A 20038-nucleotide genomic window follows, 5' to 3' on the forward strand; every position below is an offset into this window, starting at 1 on the left:
TGAATGACTCATTTAATTAGAGGAAAATAATGAACTGTAAATTATTAAAATCAGTTTAAAATGTTCATGACAAAAAACTGTGTGTATATAACGGCAAACTATCCAACCAGCCTTATTCTATCATTGACATTTAGTATATTAATGCATAGATAACACAATCTAGAAACATGCTGGAAATAAATATATAAATAGTTTAGTACATTCAATGTATGAGCTAATTATAGATATTTACACATTGAAATGAAAAAGAATATTCATAAGGCTTATTTCAGTAGGTAGCACTAAGCTGCCCTTTCAAAAATTTCACTGGATAAAGCCTTTGGGGCCAAAATTGCTCCTTATTACAGCCCCATTAACGCCTCCGGGTTAGTTGCCCCGAGGTTTTGAGGGGGGGGGGGGGGCGGGGGTCACTGTCCCGGCAGCACTGCGCCCCGCGATTAGCATCCCAGGCCGGTGCAACCAGCAATGACGTCATTGCCGTGCACGGCAACCCCTCACTGCCCTGCGCCGACCCCTTTGCACCCCGCGGGGGAAATTGCCCCATGGGCCAGTGGCGGGTGGATGTCAAAGGCAGCTTTGCAGATCTCGAAGCTAGCAGGCATCTGCCACCGGGGCGCCCCTTAAAGGGGAGGCCTTTAACGCCCTGGGCCGCCATTTCTATTTGTCAGCTGACTCTTGCGTTGGCCTGACAATGGCGGCCCTCGCGACGACCAGGCCACCATCGTGGAGCCAGGCACTCCACTTTGGGTGCCGGGGTGTTAGCCCGGTCGATCGCCTCTTTAGTGGCCACCAAAGAGCCTGTAGAGGGTGCAGCAGCCCTCCCCTTTAATTGAAGGGGAGGGACATTGTAGCGCATGAGCGCTATGTGGAGCATCCACGTAGTTCTGCACTCCGCGCCTCGCTGCTGCCCTGGTAGCACCCCTCCAATGAAGCAGAGCGCCAGAGACAGCGCACCGCTTCCTTTGAGGGGCGTACAGCCATATCTGCGTCGGGAGCGGGACTTCCGAGCAGGCACAAGATGAAAGGCAATTTCCAGCCCTATGTTTTATATAAAAAACAAAAACATAATGTTGCAAATACACTTAGGCTATAACCCCTCATTAGATGTACTGCGTAATGACAGCATTTTCTATTTATTTTTCCAGATTTCCAGCATTTGCAATTTTTTTCCCATTTGTACTATGTTTTCATATTATAGGTTTCCTTCATAGAAGATGGACATTTCTGAGATTTTCAAGGTTTTTCTAAACTAATTTTCGCCACAGTCTTCATTCTCCTCCCTCTGGAAGGTACTAAAAGCTAAAAAAATAGAAGAATCTCATCCAAAATGTGAATAATGTAACATAATACACCATTGATTATTGTACAAGGGTTCACAACTGTATACAGACTTGTCAACCAGTTACAAGACCATGTGCTTTCTTACATATAGGAAAAGAAAATCAACACAATGAAACCAAAAAGGAAAAGAAAACAGGAAGTACAAACAAACATGGATTAAGCGTATGTGCACCTACGTTCAAATTCTATGATGTATGGTTACTGTTTACATACAGGGCTGCAATAACATTACTGAATGCACTTTAAAGCTTCTAAAGCTAGTAAGTTCAAATGCAGAGTTTGATGAACCTGTAAATGAAGTGGCTTGCTAAACAGGGTGACGACAGAAATTTGGTTAAGAGTGGGAATTTACTGGTAAATAGTGGGTGAGCAGCGCAGAAAGTGTGTTTTTATCAAACTAGCTACGGAGGAAATTAAAAAGCAAGACCTGAAAAAGTAATAATCTCTGGATTACTCCCAGTGTCACGTGCTAGTGAATGTAGATAAGAAAGGTTAACGTGTGGCTGGAGAATTGGTACAGTAGGGAGGGCTTCAGATTCCTGGGGCATTGGAACCCATTCTGGGACAGGACAGGTTGCACCTCAACAGGGAGGTTAACTGGTGTTGGGGGTAGGGGAGGTTTAAATTAATTTGGCAGGGGGTGAGGAACAGGATGAAGCATTAGAGAGGAAATACAAGATGCACAGAGGAATGGGAGAGACAAACAGTATTACAATAATGAGTAATTCAAAATGCGAGGGATCAGACGGTGGGGGCGGGGGAGAAATGTGAGGCAGACTTCGATGGGTTTAGAGTGTGTGTATGCACAGAGCACAGTAAATAAGGTTGGTGAGCTGCAGGTATAAGAAGCCACATGGGATTATGATATAAAGGCAATAACGGAGACCTGGCTCAAACGAGTAGAGGAATGGGCATTCAGTAAAGATAGGGAAGGAAAAAAAGGAAGGGGGGGGGTGGGGGGGATGTGCCAGTATTAACTAAAGATACTGTTACAGCACTAGAATGGGATGATGTACTTGAGGGTTCTAAAACAGCACCTATTTGGTTAGAATTAAGGAACAACTACACTTCTGGGTGTATATCATATGCCACCAAAGTGGGCAGGAGATAGGAGTAAATTTGTATGCAAATGGCTAAAAGGTGCAAGAACTTTAGAGTAGTGAGAATGGGGGACAACTTGCATTTATATAGTGCTTTTAATATAGGAGATGGCTTAAGGCACTTCACAGCAGCATTACCAGATAACATTTGACACCCAGCCATATGAGGAGATATTACAACAGGTGACTAAAAGCTTGGTCAAAGAGATTTTTGAGGAGATCGAAGGAGAGAGGCAGAGTGTTTTAGGGTGTTGCCATTATAAATATCGACATGGAATTTATAATGAAAACGCTTGACACAAAAAAGTGTGGTAAAAAGGTTTAGAAGTCACATTTTTTATATATTTTTCAATAACAGGGTAAATAGTGAAGATTGTTTCCATAGGTTCGCAAGATGGTAATGACAGAGTACTCACAATCTAATTAAAGGGAAGGTTAGAAAAAGTTTTTTTTATAAAATTCAGTTACAATGTGGAATTCTCTGCAACCAACAATTGTTGAAGCAGTGCCCTTGATTACTTGTAAAAGGAAATCAGAGAATTGGTTGAGAAAGAGGAATATTAATGGCATTTGGGGAACAAACAGGAGAGACAGATTAGACTCGGTACTCAGAAAAATACTGCAAAGATTAGAAGTGACAAATGGATTATTGCTATAATTCCAAGAATTAAAAAAGGTCACCTGACTGTATGTACTAGTAGACAACAGCAGGAGATCTCGCATCAGGTCACGGTGCACTGTTTTATATTCACAACCTTCAACAGTCAAAGTTCGTAGCTGTACACGAGAAAGAGAGCCATGAGCACCTGATGCAAACTGTAATGGTTTAACATCTTCAAATTCTAACATTCAAAGATTTAAAATTCTCTCAAAGCATTAATATTTAGTCAAAACTTTAAGTGCATATAGCTTTAAGTAACATTCACATTAATTCAATCCAATGAAATAAACACCAGGTTTAGTTATAGAATGGACTTACCTCATGTTGCAGCATAACTCGATCAATCAGCAGTGCTCGAATATGTTGTTTCTTCCCATGTAGCTGTATATTAAACAATTAGAAAAGCAACTTAAACATATTTTAAAATATCTTTATATACACAATAAAGCAAATGTATTTATTTACATAACATAATATGGAGGTGGATAAGGAATTGGAGTACAAGCAGCTGGTACTTGTGGGAATGATTATGTTGGGGAGATGTACCAGGAATCAGTGGCAGTGCTGCTAGTGTTTCTGATCCACTAATGATCACAATTTGGAAACGCAAACTAAGTTGATCACATACAGAAATTATACTAAACGTGGGTGGAGTCGAATTTGATGAAGCAACAGAAGAATTAGAGACCTGGACAATATTTCCAAATGAGCAAATCTAAGGCTGATTAAGTTCAGTAAGTGTTCTCAATCAGGCCAACATCCCCAGCATCGAAGCACTGACCACACTCGACCAGCTCCATTGGACCGGCCACATTGTCCGCATGCCTGACACAAGACTCCCAAAGCAAGCGTTCTACTCGGAACTTCTTCACGGCAAGCCAGCCCCAGGTGAGCAGAGGAAGCGTTCAAAGGACACCCTCAAAGCCTCCTTGATTAAGTACAACATCCCCACCGCCACCTAGGAATCCCTGGCCCAAGACCGCCCTTAGTGGAGGAAGAGCATCTGGGAGGGCGCTGAGCACCTAGAGTCTCATCGCCGAGAGCATGCAGAAATCAAACGCAGACAGCCGAAGGAGCGTGCAGAAAACCAGACTCCACACCCACCCTTTCCTTCAACCACTATCTGTCCCATCTATGACAGAGACTGTAATTCCCATATTGGACTGTACAGTCACCCGAGAACTGACTTTGAGAGTGGAAGCAAGTCAATTTTGAGGGATTGCCTATGCTGATGATGTTAGAGGAAATTTAGATTTGTCAATTATTAACTGGCAGGCAGCCTAATAGCAAGTGATGTCACCAAGGATTAGCATATCGACAAGAAAGGGGAGGGGCCAATGATAGATCTTTGAGGAACTCCAAAAGGAGATTATGCGAAGGTAGGAAGAGAAGTCACTGCTGGCAATACACATACACCTGGACAGGCAGGAATGGAACTATACAAGGACAGACCCATGGAGCTGGACCAACAGAAGAGAGACGATGGGGAAGGATGGTGTGGTCAACCCAACCATTTCAAATGTTGTAGAGATCGAGGAGGACAAGCAGGAGTAATGCACGACCGTCACATGGCTGTCATTTGTAACTGACCAGGGCAACTGAAGGTATTCAAACAACGAGTTTTGGGAGAGATGGTCACAGATAAGATATTAAGTGGAACAGAAAAGGTTAATCCAGAGCACTATTTCAAATTAAACCATGACTGCAGAACAATAGGGCACAGGTACAAACTGACTAAAAGCAAATTCAGGAATGATGCAGGTGTTCCATGTAGGGTAGTGGAAGCAAAAACTCTGTAGTTAAATGCCACGATTCAGAAGGGCATCTAAGATTTGTATGGAATGATGAGACAGATGGGCCAAATGGTCTCACTCATCTGTATATATCTTTTTGAATAAAAAGACTAACACTGTACCCCCCGCCCCATAAAAGGACATTTACCAATGAATATGATTTGTGAACGCACAGCACACCACAAATGGTAATAGAAATTACAACACAAAGGGGAAATAGTGAATTTGTGCTCCGCAATTTAATAAAATTCCCAAGAAATGTACCACTCATTCAAAAGGTGAATTATAAATACAGGTACCATTTTACTCTCGATCTTAATATAACTAGAAAACCATTTGAGTTTCCCCAGCCTTAGACACGAAATGAAACAGTAAATATTTCATTCGAAGAAAAGGAAGCATCATTCTTACTCTGTTCTCCATGGATTTTTTGACAAGGTTAAAGCTTTTCCATCTGGAGTCAAACTCATGCTTGTAAGAACCACGAAACTGCAGCAGGTCTCCCATAATCTGAAATGAATAGCATAATATTTGTTTAACAGTAGAAAGATGCATCAATCCCCTTTCCTCTTCTGAAGGAAGTGACACATATTGGAGTGTTGTTCTATGGATACAACTTCCATCCATTATCCTGTGGCCATTCTTCATTTGTGAGCCTAGATGGAGATCATCAGAAGACTATTTTGGCTGTGCAGAACATCTTATGGTATGACCATACCATCACAAGCTCATATTCTCCAGAAAAAGTCATTAGACAGAAATTAGGAGGAAACCATGACTGATTCTCCCCTTCCCTAGTCCGAAGGCACTGAGGCCAATTACACCACTCACCTGTTGCGCTTGCTGAGATCAGTAGACTCATGAGAGATATAAATATAACACCTTTCTGGTTTGTATGGCTCAATTCCACACTGGACAGTGCACTGAAACTGAGCCATCATGACAGCAAAAGCATTGTGTTAAACTAGTTTCTGATCTCACCTTAATTATTACGAATAAGGACTTTGTGTCATCTTCAGAGTTATCCAACATGTGATCTAAAAGAATAGATAAGGAAATACTTAACATTTTTTTTCTAGTGTTTTGTTTTTGTCTTTACATTTGTTTTTGCTAAACAGGAAAAAACGCTTTTACAATAAGAAGTATTCCACTTCCAAACCACTTGTCTTTCATGCACTTTTGTGAAAGAGGAAAAAAAGAAACAGCGGCTCACTGTACTGGTTTACTTCTTTTGTCTTAACCCTTACTCTGCTGAATGCACAGAACTCTGTAAACAGCACAAATGCTGGGATTCGGATTTTAACGGCTAGGTGACTTTTATTAGTAACAAGCTGTTGAAAGGAAAATTTGAAATGAAAATTAAGAGTATAGTGTTAATCTTAAATTTCTTCTTGTGTCATATAAACTCTAGAAAATAGTGTTCCGTCACCAAAAAGTCTTCTGAGTCCCATAAGAAAGGCTGTTACTTAGTGGTAGGATTCAAGGTAAACCTGTGAATGGATGAGAAGTTTGGTGAAGCTGATGAGAAATTGAACATGATGCAATAACCGTCTTGACCAGGTCCTCACCAACCTATCACAGGCACATTTGTCCATGATAACATTGGTAGGAGTGACCACCCCGCAGTCTTTGTGATGACAAAGTCGTGTCTTCACAGTGAGGGCATACTCCATTATATAGTGTGGCACTGCTGGTGTGCTAAGTGGGATAGAATAAGGACAGACTAAGAGCCCATAGCATCCACAAGACACTATGGAGCAGGAGCAGTAAAATTGCACACCATCACAATGTGTAACCGCATGGCTCCGCACATCTCACACTCCATCAAGCTGGGAGACCTACCGTGATTCATTGCAGAGTGCAGAAGCAAATACCAGAAGCAACACCAAGCACACCTTAGTACAAGGCACCAACTTGTGCAGTTAGAACTTCTGCATGCTAAACACCAAAAGGAGCAGACACAGACAGAGTAAGCAGTCCCACAACCAACAGATTAGAGCAAATCTCTGTAGCTCTACCATATCCAGTCAACAATGGTGGTGACAAATCAGGCAACTAATGACAGAAGTGTTTGCAAATGTCTTCAGCCCAAAGTTCTAAGTTGATGATCCTACTCTTCCTCTTTCCAAAGTTTCCACCATCATAGATGTCAATGTCCAGCCACTTTAGTTCAGTTGATATGGCATTAAGTAGTAGCTGGGTACACTGAACACAACAAAGGCAACCGATTCAGACAACATCCTGGTTGCAGTCCTGAAGACCCACACACACCAGAACTAGCCACCCCCTAGTCAAGCTATTCCAGTGTAGCTATGACACTGGTCCCTACCTAACAATTTGTAAAATTGCCCAGATATATCCTGCCCACAAAAAACAAAAGACAAATTAAACCTGGCCAATTACTGACCCATCATCAGCAAAGTGATGGAAGAAATCTTCACTAATGCCATTAAGCGACACCCACTCATCAATAACCTGCTCGTTGATGTTCAGTTTGGGCTCTGCCAGAAGCATCTGTTCCTGAACTTGAGACAGCCTTGATCTAGACATGAAGACAAGAGCTAAATGTAAGAGACACAAGTAACTGTCCTCGACATCAAGGCAATGGGTATTCCTCCATGTCGAACACTATTTGAAGGAACTACCACCATTGACAAAGCTGGCTGAGTACTAATGGACATAGATTGCACTTGCAGCAGATAGTGAGCGAAGCAACATGAGGGAATAACCTACCTGACCTCGTCCTTACCAATCTACCAGTCGCAGAAGTGTCTGTCCATGACAGCAATAATAGGAATGACCAGCCTCGTCTTCAGGCTGAGGATACCCTGCATTGTGCCGTGTGGCACTACCACCATGCTAAGCAAGGTAAATTAAGAACAGATCTAGCAGCTCAAAACTAAGTATCCATGAGACGCTGTGGGGCATCAGTTGTAGCAGGATAGCATACCACCACAATCTATAAACCTCATGGCACAGCATATCCCTTGCTGCTCCATTACAATCAAGCCCGCTGACCAACCCTGGTTCAATGGAAGAGCATGCTGGGATCAGCACCAGAAAATGAGGTGCCAACCTGGTGAAGCTACAACACAGGACTAAATGCATGCTAAACAGAGATTGCAGCATGCTATCGACAGAGCTAAGCAATCCTAAATTCAACAGATCAGGAAAAAGCTCTGCAACCCTGCCACATCCAGTCATGATTGGTGGTGGGCAACCAACGGGAGGAGGAGGTGCCATGAACGTCGACATCTTCAACAATGGTGGCGCTCAGCACGCGACTGCATAAGACAAGGCTGAAGATTTGGCAACCACCTTCAGCCAGAAGACCAAAGTGGATGATGATTCTCAGCCTCCTCCCGAAGTCTCAACCATCACCAATGCCAATCTTCAGCCAACTCTGCGTGACATCAAGAAACAGCTGAGTGCACTAGACACAGCAAAGGTTACCAGTCCCAAAAACATCCTGATTATAGCACTTATGATTGTGCTCCAGGTTAACCACGCCTCTAGCTAAGCTGTTCCAGTACACCTAAAATACTGGCATCTATCCAACAATATGAAAAATTACCAGGTATGTCCCATCCACAAAAAGATGGGCAAATCCAACCCAGCCAATTACCACCCCAATAATCTTGTCCCAATCATCAGCACAATAATGGAAGGAGTCGTCAAAAATGCTGTCAAGCGGCACTTACTCACCATAATCTGCTCACGTATGCTGAGTTTGGGTTCTGCCAAGAAGATTCAGCTCAAGACTGCATTACAGCTTTGACTCAAAGATGTACACAAGTCCAGGCCATGACCATCTCCAACAAGAGAGAGCTTGACCACCTTCCCATGACAAGCAATTACATTGTCATCGTTGAGTACCCCACTATTAACATCCTTGGCGTCACCATTAACTATAAACTCAACTGGACCTGCGACATAAACGTTGTAGCTACTAGAGCAGATGAGAGCCTGGGTATTCTGGGTACTCATAACAGGGGTGTTATGCCATGTGTGGCATTACATTAGGACCGCTGATTTATGGGAACTGAATAAATACAATTTTGATTTTACTACTTTATTCTGCAATTTTTGTTGCTGCTTTGGAGATCGAAATCCCAGATTCTGATTATTATTCTGTAAAAACTGCAAATGAGTGGCCTTTATTTAATATAGGTTATTTTACCTACATATTAAATTTTATCCTAATCGTTTCTAAAACTGAGGATACACATCAAAAGGGGAATGCAAGATATAGCAGCGAAGGTAGGTACCTGGGGAAATGGGAATTGTCTATGGCCTGCTGAGAGAACAGGATTAAGGGCTTGATCCTTTTTCTATGTTCCATACTTCTGCTAATTACCAGATGATCATCACTGGAACATATCAGTTTCAAGTGATCATCGTAGTTTATGATACTTACGCAGCAGTTTCCTCATGACTTGAGCAATCACTTCCCTGTAGTTTTCTCTTGCAGGATCTAACAATCAGAAATTACAGTATAGATCAGAGATGGAGTCAGGATTTTACACGAGCAACACAATTTTTGTTTTTTATTTGTTCACAGGAGGTGGACATCACTGGCAAGGACAGCATTTATTGCTCATCCCTAATTGCCCTTGAAAAAATGGCGGTGGGCCGCCTTCTTGAACTGCTGCAGTCCTTGCGGTGAAGGCACTTTTGTTTAGTTTCAGAAGCAGGTCTACAGCAGGTACAAAAGCAGGAATTTTGGTATTATGTTGGGATGCAATCTAAACACAAAATCAGGAGATGAGATGCACTTCAGTTACAACAGCGAGACTAAATTCAGAGCCAAATTACACCATCCTTCTCACACACACCTCTCAGCAAATGGGAAGAAGCCCACCCCCTCAGCCAGGGAAGGTGTGTGGCACAGGAAGACTATACAATGTGGGGAATAACAACCCGTTGTATATATAAGTAAAACAGGAAATATTTTAGCCATCTGGGTAAATATAACCAAAGTTTCTACAACTTTTCTTCCTACAATATTTATTTCATAGGAACTGGTTCTAAAGCCTTATGATACTCATCAGCTAGTTCATGTTGTATAAAATAATTTGAAATAAATCACTGCGTATTCTTATACGCACCATGCACAAATAATTAAGTAAAACTATAAAAGAGAACTCTCAAGTTACTAGGTTCAATTTTTCAAGCAATTAAAATTATTTTCTAAAAGATTTCAGTGTGAGCAGAATTTGAATTTCCTATCACTGTTGCGATGGTCCAATGAAGATCATTTCTACCGCATCAGCTCAGACATTAGAAACACAGAAGTACAATCTTACGCCAGTTTCTTAGAAGCCTTACATAAAGAGTTTCTAAATATGGACAATGAACAATTTATATTTGGAGATATGGATATCAAAAATGAAAGTGTGTATTTGTGAAATATAACTTAAAATAAAAGTAATTATTTTGCTACATACCATAATTGACACCAGTACAGAGTTTGGTCTCTTCCAAAGACATCAAAGTTGGAGCCCTGCATAAGAATAATTACATCATCCTTACAAGAAAAATGCAGTGTCACATTAAAACTGAGCATTCAACATAAAAATGCATTTTAAAATAGGTTAACATAACTGATCTGTATCTCAACTCCATCCACCCGCATTGGCTCTGTAATCCATACCCTTGCATAACAAAAATCTATCGATCTCAGTTTTGAAATTTCAAATTGACCTAGCCTCAATGGCTTTTTTCCTGGGAGATAGGGGGGGTGGGGGAGGGCAGAAATCCTTCCTAACATCACTCTTGAACGGCCTAGCTCTAATTTTAAGGTTAAGGTTATGCCCCCTAGTTCTGCACTCTCCCAACAGGAGCTGTGAGAGAGGAACATAGAAACATAGAAAATAGGTGCAGGAGTAGGCCATTCGGCCCTTCGAGCCTGCACCGCCATTCAATGAGTTATGGCTGAACATACAACTTCAGTATCCCATTCCTGCTTTCTCGCCATACCCCTTGATCCCCCGAGTAGTAAGGACTACATCTAACTGTTCTCAAGCTGCCTCTGATTACCAGTACTGCTACTTTCAGAATTTTCCCCATGTTGATAAGTTTGCCAGAGGTGAGGACTTTATAAAAATGGGGAAACATGCAAGAGGTGATATCACTTTATGCTAAATGTGTATTTTTTTGGTAATTACACATAAAATATATAGGTGTATAAAGTATTAAAATAATCTCCAAGAACCAATAATGTATTAAACTGGGTACTTCATTAAAATAATTGCCCAAATTATTCAGTGGACTCCACTTGCAGGAGATGCTAATTATCTAGGTAATCCTGCGCTCTACAAGAAACTCTTTAGGGCTAGACTTTCCACTAGGTGGCTAAGGCCCAAAAAAATGGGCCATGTTCTTGCGATGTGGGACGTCTCGGCCTTGCTGATCGCCAGCACAAGGCCCATTTTTTTTTTTGCGATTTTCCACTCGGCCTTACCCCGGCGATGTCAAATGGGCGATGTGATTTTTCAGCAATCCCACGATCGCCCACTGAAAACGGAAGTTAAAAAAAAGCTTCCTTAGCAACGCTATTTTGCGTATGTGGGGGATTTTTTTTGTGGTTGAGTTTCTTTACCGTGTTTTGAGGGGTCAGGAGTCATCACACATGCTCAGAAACACAGGGAGGGTCAGAGAGAGAGAGGGAGGGAGGAAGGAAGGCTGGGAGGAGGAGCTGTTTGTGTGTGGTTGTATTGCAATTAGAATTCTTGTGGAAAATTAATCATTCTTTTTGACTTTTAATTTTTTTTTTGATCAATATTGGAAATAAAATATATTATCTAATATATTGATAAATATATTGAAATATATATGAATATGGAAGGAGATACTGAACGGAAAAGGGCCAAACCCTTTAGCGAGGAGGCCAACGAGGCACTTGTGAACATAGTGAGCGGCAGGTGGGATGACTTAACATGGGGCGGGCATGGGAAACATCCACCCTGTGTATATCGGAGAATCTGGGCCGAGATTGCCGATGTGGTAACCTCGGCATCAAACGAAGTATGTACACCTGACCAGTGCAGGAAAAGATGGAACAGCCTGTTGGCAGCAGCCAGAGTAAGTTGCATTTTATATTTAAAATTATACATATGTAATATTTAAATGATGTATGCAAATTTTAATTGGAATCTTGAATGTCAGTTCGTTATAGTATTAATTAATTAAATTATAAATTAATTTATGCATCCCAACACTAAGTTGAATTTTATATTCTGGAATATTGTTCATATGCAATGCAAAGTTCTAATCGAACATTTAAATCTGTCAATCTTAAATGTTTATTACCAAGTCAATTAGCTTATGCCATGCAATGTTATCTTATCATTTACAGAAGATAGATCAATCGAGTCGAGCAGGAGGGACAGGTGGCGGCTCTGCTCAGATTCAAATTCTGTCCGAATAAGAGGAGCTTGCGGTTGTCTTAGTGGGGCCTGACAGCCGTTCGGTCACGACCCGTGGTGTGGCCGAACCCACCCATGAGTCTCGGTGGGAAGTGTGCAATGTGTCAAACATTATTAAATGCATCTTGAAAATATTTTAGTTACACATGTAATGTCCTGCAATTATAATGCAATTTGATATATACTTTTGAGGTAACCTTGATTTACGAATTAGGTCATGTCAGCCCTGGTGAACCCTTGTGCATATGGGGTATTGAAAAGTATTCATGTGATGGGTTATTGAAAAATTGATATGTATTGATATGTATGTTTAATAATAATGAGCACCGTTAATGCCCTAATAAGTTGTGTAGAAATGTAGCATTTACTGTCAGAATTGTTTGATTGTGGTCGACAACAAGCTATACATTTAGGGAGTGGAACCCCTTTCTGTTACGAAGCACCTCCGCGTTCTTTAAGGGTGCTTTCAGGGTAATGTGCGTGCAGTCTATTGCTCCCTGTAACCTTGGGGAAGTGTGATATTCTGTAGAAACCCAAAGCCCTCTTGGTCTGTGCCTCCCTGGTCATTGGGAAATTTATGAAGTCCATCCTGCGAGCGTAAAGGGCTTCAGTCACCTGTCGAATGCAGCAGTGTGTAGCATGCAGAGAGATATGGCAGATGTCGCCAGCTGAAGCCTGAAAAGATCCCGATGCGTAGAAGGCTAGGGCAACAGTAACCTTCACCTCAACGGAGTGTGCGGTTCTGATGGTGCTGGAAGTCTGCAAATTACCCTTGATGAGTTGGCATATCTCATCGTTGACCTCCTTCTGGAATTGCAGCCTCCTAAGACAAGCATTTTCAGACAAGTTCAGGTAAGATTGTTTTTCCAAGTACCTTCGTTGGCTGTACGGTCGCCTCCTATGTCTTTGTCTCCGTCTACACATTACTCTGCCACCTCTTTGATTGATCCTTTCAGTAACCAGTGTGTGAGCAGTTACAATTAACGGCAGGGAAAGCATCGGCCCCATCACTATCAATAATTACTTTCACTAATTAAAAATAATCTCTCTACTCACTGTCCTCTGTACGCTCTACGCTGTATACCAGTCAGTTTAATAGGCCCCAACAATATCAGTAAATAATTTCACTATGTAAAAGCTATTTCCAAAATAATTTCAATATATAAAAGCTATTTCCAAAATAACTTTATAATACGTACTTTATATACCCTGATCTAATATTCTGAGTAGAATTGGCTTTAAATTAACTCTCTAACTCACAACTATTTACCTCCTTCTTTTCTGCTGCCTCCACCCTTCCTCCAATCTTCAAAATGGCGTCCGTAGTGCCCATTTCCTTCTGTTAAGCCCAGTAAAAGCAACTATTTCTCAGCACTCTTTTGGGCCTTGCATCAGCCCATTGAAGTGCATGCTAAGTGCCGAAACTTGGGATGGGCCTTGTGTGGGCGATCATTTCGGCGATGTGAGTGGAAACTTGGGCACCTGTTTTACCAGCGATGTTTTGGGCCTAGTTTTCACTTCTTGAAAATGGGCAACAGAGGTCCGTTTTGGGCGATAGATGGTCGACGCGAAGTGGAAAGTCTAGCCATTTGTCTTTGTTTTAATATTTTCATGAATACTCAAGGTATGCTCAAGCATTGACTGAGTTTCCTGGATATTGCAGTGAAACAATTCAACCGTCTTGAGGCCAAGAAGAAAATATACAGGGTGATCTCAATGAATAAATACATAGCCTCATCTGGACAGAGTAAGCTGATTTTAGCATAGTGGGTACGATAATTAGCCTCAGCTTCCCTACTCAAGATTGAGGAAAATAAACTGGGCTTCCATTCCTGAATGATATCCAGTTGTCCCAAATAGAAAGGTATATACACATAGATAGCATAGACAAGGGTCAACTGTGATGCCTTCAATAGACAAATAACTTCCTGATACTTTGTTTTTGCTTGCACATGAAGAATTGACCCTTCGGTGAATTTTCAGGAGGCAGCCAATACTTGTAGAACCATAGTCTAGCATAAATCATGAGGAGAGAAGGGGAGGAAATTAAAGGGAAAAATGGAAAGAGCAAGCAATGGGATTCAAATGCTTTTAAATGACAGATAATTCATAGGCACTAAATTCCCTTACAAGCCATGTATGGGTTCTCCTCCCAGGAAAGGCAGCAGGCTCCCTGAGCCCATCAGGCAGTTCTGGACAATACACAAACTCTGGTGTATGTCATCTCTGTTGGGGACAAAAAAAAATCTTTTTTCTAGAAGCATATAAATATTCACCTTAAAAATGCACCAGTTTGAAGCATGCTCTGGCACATATATATCTATATTTAAGCAAGAAAATATAGTATTCTTTTTATAAATTACTGTTTCTTTCCTCTGGTTTGAAGCATTGTGATTTAAATATTAAGACACATGAAATGCAGGCTCTGCTGGTACTTCTGCCAAATTGTCCTTTTTTGATTATTTTCCACATGGCTACAATCTAAATATAAAGGAATTGTCATAAATAAACTCTTCAAAATGGTATTACAGTAGTTATGGAGGAGAATATTACAATGACTCAGCACAGTTATAACTCTAGCTATAGCTCTCCTGCCAGCATTTTTGAACCTATACAGACAATTGTAAAGTACTGCAAATAGAACAAATGGCAATACATGTACTTACTCCATGACTGGTGTCAAAATAGCTACAGTATACTTTAAATAAAGATTATGGGGCCGAAGTAGACTTGACACTCAACATGTCAAATCACCAAGGAGAAGCAATCAACAAAAGAAACAGAAAGCAAAGTTATACAGTCAATACAGTGGAGCATAAATCAGAGGAAATCATATTCAAATTGTATACCGCTCTGGTTAGACCACACCTTGACTACTGTGTTCAGTTCTGATCACAGACAGAAAAGGAGATAGTTAAACATTGGAGGCAGTTCAGAGATAAGCCACAAAGCTGATTCCACGTGTCAGAGATAAGGAAAGACTGGAGAGATTTTGGCCTTTCAACCTTAAAAGTAGATAAAAAATGGTAATAAAACCTGTTAAATTTTGTCAAACTAAATTGCAAGAGTTCAATAAAGGGGCACAGGTTCAAATCAGTGAAAGGCAAATTTAGGACTGACCACAGGGTAGTGGCGGAGGTGAAAACAGGAGTTATTAAAGAAACAACTGGCTGTCACAGTGGGTGTAGGGTTTTTCTGGTGGGAGGAATGGAGCACTCCATCTAGAATCCAGGTGAAAAATTAATAAAAATCAAAATGGGAAAAAAGAAACAGTGCAAACAAAAAACTTTAAAATTCTTTAAATGTATTTATTTTAGTAGAACTAGTTGATATCCATGGTGATGTACACGGGGAGTGAAGAACCAAGTGGAGTCTTCAGGTGAGGTGGGGATAGAGGGCAGGGAACATTGGATCAGGTGCAGGATTTTTAATATTTCCCTGCTGGGAGAGGACAGTCACACTGTCATCTGTGGCAATTATGGCATGACAAGTTTACATCGCCGGTTTATGTTATACAATTAGATACAAGAATTTATAATGGAACAGTTGACACAAAAGTGCGACAACAAACATGACAATAGGAAGCAAGGCTTTGTAGACAGAAAATGGAAGCAGATGCAAGATTGTTAATATATTTATATAAAGCTAATGGAATAGAAATAAAATGATTCCTGGTATTTGAATTTTGGTATATAGCATCATAGCATTTGTGCGCTGAATAGGTCAACCCAAAGAATCTGAAATTCCCTGCGATTAACCAGCAGTCTAAAGGTTACTTTTTACCCATATTCCAACATCTTTATTCTAGTCTTATGCTGAAAACTTTGCAACTTCACAGGACATGTCAATTACAGTTTGCATGGGATAGAATTTAAGATAAAGACAATTCAAGTCATGTTTACAGGCTCACTCCACAATTTTATCCAAATGCAAAATTCCAATAAGAAACCCAACTAATTTGAATCATTGGCCCCAAGTTTCGTCCCACAGCGAAAACGGCACAGCTCCGAGCTGGGCGCCTGTTTTTCGCGCCGGAAACTGCGCCGAAAAAAAGTCCGATATTCTCGCGATCCTTGGAGCTCGATGTCTGCTTGGCGCGGCGCGCTCTTCGCAGCAGGGGGCGGAGCCTAACACTCGCGACGATTTTCTAAGTAGCAGGGGGCGGGTACAATTTAAATTAGCCTTCGTGGTGCCGGCAACCCTGCACGTGCGCGTTGGAGCGTGCGCGCACGCGCAGTCTCACACAAACATTGGCACTCGGCCATTTTTAAAAATACTGCAGAAAAAGTGAAGATTTGTTTCTTGGACCCCTGCAAAGGCTTGTAATTTAATTTTTTTTGATATTTCTGTGTGTGAGGGAGTGCTTTTAGCAGCACTGCTGAATAAATCACCTGCTGAAGTCAGCGAGTTCAGCTTTTCACTGCTAAACTTGCAGAACCGGTGCTGCATTGGTGCATGCAAATTAAGGACTGTGTGTTTGGAGAAATAAGAATGCCAATTCAACTTTGCAATGGATCAACGTCCACCAAGAACAAAGATGGCAAACCATTGCATAATACGCGGTGTTGACAATGCAGCACCCATTCTGCAAATTTAAATATAAAACTGTCGATGTGGCTGCCTCTCCCTGTCCAAATGGCCTCAGTCCCCCTCACAGCTCGAAGGCTGCTGCTGTATCTTCGGCTGCCGTCGAGCCACTGACGCCGCCCCTAAAGCGTGGCCGAATGGCCTCAAGCACCATAAAGAGCTGCGTGTGTCAGGTGTTGATTCTTCGGCTGCCGGCCAGCCACTGATATCCTATGGCCGAATGGCCTCACGTCGGTCCGCTGCTGATTCTTCGCGGCCAGCCACGAAGAGAATGAAGGCCTGCCTCAAGCACTGCAGCTCAGCTCGAAGCTTGCTGCCGCTGCTGTCGAGACACTGACGCCACACCCCTGCCTGTCTCCAACATGAAAGGCCTGCCTGAAGCACAGCAGCTCGAAGGCTGATGCTATTTCACACAGGTAGGAACATGGTTTATTTAATCTTTTCTTTGCTTATAAATTTTTATTCAGGTTGGATTTATTTGTATAATATTTGTATAAGTATAACTAAGGATTGATTGTAGAATTTAATGACTTCCCTTCCCCTTCCCCTCCCCTCTCCCCCCTCCCCCCCCCCCCCACCTCGTTCCCTACGCCTAATTTGTAACCTACGCCTGATTTTCTAAAGTGTAGACAAGGTTTTTTCGAGCGTACAAAAATCTTCACTTACTCCATTCTAAGTTAGTTTGGAGTAAGTTTTCACTCACGAAACTTTGAAATCAGGCGTAAGTGGCCGGACACGCCCCCTTTTGAAAAAAAAATTCTGTTCCAAAGTGAAACTGTTCTAACTGACTAGAACTGGAGCAAACTAAATGCCGAGAATTTGAATTTCTAAGATACTCCGTTCTACACCAGTTGCTCCTAAAAATCAGGAGCAAATCATGTGGAAACTTGGGGCCATTAGACCTTAAGATCAGCTGGTGCAAGTGATTTACATGCTAACTACAAAAATGTATTTTGTATACATTATTAAATTGCCAGGATTAGAAGAATAGCTTTGACAAAAAAATCCTATGAAATGACCATCAATTTTTCCAATATTTTAAAATAGCTGCCTCATCTTTTTCCCCTTTCCCAAGTTACTCCCAAAGATTGTCTTATTAATGAGATAACAAACCTTGACATTTCTAGGTCTCCAGCAGCGCATCGTTGGAGTCTGCACAGCTCAGGCTGAAGGAAGTTATCCAACAAGTAGTAAGCAAAACTTATCTCCTCTGTAGAAGCCACATGCCACTGAATTCCTAACTTCCAAAGATCTCCTGGTCTTCCCCAATCCTACAAACATATTTTGGAGAAGTGGAAAAGAGCAGAAAAATGCATATCATTTAAATACAATGACTTAGCAAAAACATTCCAATTGATCAACAGTAATTTGCATTTATGTAGTGCCTTTAAAGTGTCCCAAAACAATTTGCAGAAGCATAATCCAAAAAAAAAATCAGATGAATACATCTTTATCACAGTCATTGACAAACAATGCATACCTTAATGGGAAAATATTCTGTGAAAGCTTTATCAAAACCACCTGGCACGCTGCAGTACTCGGTTGGATAGATTAGTGTAGTTGAACGAAGTAGGTGATGTAACAAGTTTCCAGCCAGAGTGTAACCCTGTTTACACTTCAAGTGCAATGTTCGTTGTAGAATCTTTACAAGTTGATCCTTGTATGGCAACAACTTATCACCATCTACGCGTGTTATCTGAAAAAAAAACGTAAGCATTTGCATTAAGCTCTGCAAACTTGGAACGAGCACCATTTTTCAAACACTTTTTTAAAACGGAAAAGCATTTAGCTAATTTTTCTGCTCTTGACTTCACGTCACCTTCCATTTTGGTTTCCAAGTTAACCAGATATCAAGTCTTGATATGTCCCTGACATGATAGAACTTCTGGTGATGCCAAACTATTACACATAACAGAAGTTCATATTTAGTTGCTACATTTTCTGAACCAAACACTGCAAATGAGAGGTTATAACAGAAGAATCCAAAAGATTCAAATAGGGTGCTCAGAAACAGATCAGACCAATGTGGAAAAAACAAAAGCATTATATATATATTTTAAATACTGCATCATGGGTGTAAATGGGGACAATCACCACCATATTCTATTAGGTCAGTTTTAAGTTTTCCACCTATGCAGGTCATGGCTCATTTTGATAATCTTGAGTTTACCTCTGATAACAGCTGAAGATTCCAAAGCAGTTCCTTATCCAACTCCTGTTCTTGTAATACATCATCATCTGCAAAGAATGCAAAATAAATCTGATACAGCTTGATATTTTACGCTCGACTTTCACATTTACATGCACATTTACAGTCAATCATCAAAAATTCTTAAAATCGGCACAGATGAGGAAGGCCATGTAACCCAACTTGGCTCATCGTTCCAGAAAGATCCTATAATTTCCCCATCACATCATCCAACTGTTCCTTAAATGATTGGGTTTTTTACTCCCCTTTCCCTATTTTTATTTCCAAAAATTACTTCACACCACATTTCTCTCTACATTGAGCTGCATCTGACTACCTATCTGTCGATCCTGCTAGCCTATCAATGCCCTCTTAATCTTTCACAGTTTACCATACCCCTAAAGTGATGTTATCAACAAATTGTATATTGCCGTTTCACTCCCAAGTTCAGATTTTGGATAAGTAACAGCCTCACCACAGACCCCAATGGAACACCACTCACCACATCTTTCCAGTCTGAGAAACTTCCATTTACCCCGACCTTTTGCTTTCTACCCTCCAACCAATTCTCTATGTCATCATATTTTCCCTTAATTCTATGGGCCAAGCTAGACCTTTGCCATAAAACTCATTGATACCCTGTCAAATGCTTCTTGAAATCCATTTAACTACATCCACTAAATTTATTTTACCTATCCTTTTAGAAAGTAAGAATCATAGAATGGTTACAGCACGGAAGGCCATTCGGCCCGTCGAGCCCGTGCCAGCTCTCAGTTAGTCCCACTCCCCCACCCTTTCCCCGTAGCCCTGCAAATGTTTTTCCTTCAGATATCTATCCAGCTCCCAGTTCTTCCCTGAATTTTGACATTAAGCACAATCCTCCATTTAGAAATCCATGCTGGCAAGCCCTGATTAACTTGGGTCCTGTCAAGGTACAATCA

General features: G+C 41.2%; 1 protein-coding gene across 3 annotated transcripts in view; it reads right to left on the reverse strand.

The window, feature by feature from the left end:
* psme4b (proteasome activator subunit 4b) overlaps positions 1 to 20038 on the reverse strand; it is a 229381-nt gene that overhangs the window by 80104 nt on the left and 129239 nt on the right. For all 3 annotated transcript variants that reach the window (XM_070889545.1, XM_070889544.1, XM_070889547.1), the window contains 10 exons: positions 19080 to 19147; positions 18390 to 18605; positions 18023 to 18180; positions 14453 to 14548; positions 10343 to 10398; positions 9313 to 9369; positions 5877 to 5932; positions 5307 to 5405; positions 3421 to 3483; positions 3123 to 3218 (listed from right to left, as the gene is read on the reverse strand). In XM_070889545.1, coding sequence (XP_070745646.1) covers positions 3123 to 3218; positions 3421 to 3483; positions 5307 to 5405; positions 5877 to 5932; positions 9313 to 9369; positions 10343 to 10398; positions 14453 to 14548; positions 18023 to 18180; positions 18390 to 18605; positions 19080 to 19147 — 965 coding nt within the window. The remainder of the gene's footprint in view (positions 1 to 3122; positions 3219 to 3420; positions 3484 to 5306; positions 5406 to 5876; positions 5933 to 9312; positions 9370 to 10342; positions 10399 to 14452; positions 14549 to 18022; positions 18181 to 18389; positions 18606 to 19079; positions 19148 to 20038) is intronic.

This window comes from Pristiophorus japonicus, chromosome 9 (assembly GCF_044704955.1).
Source record: "Pristiophorus japonicus isolate sPriJap1 chromosome 9, sPriJap1.hap1, whole genome shotgun sequence".
Taxonomy (NCBI): Eukaryota; Metazoa; Chordata; class Chondrichthyes; family Pristiophoridae; genus Pristiophorus; species Pristiophorus japonicus.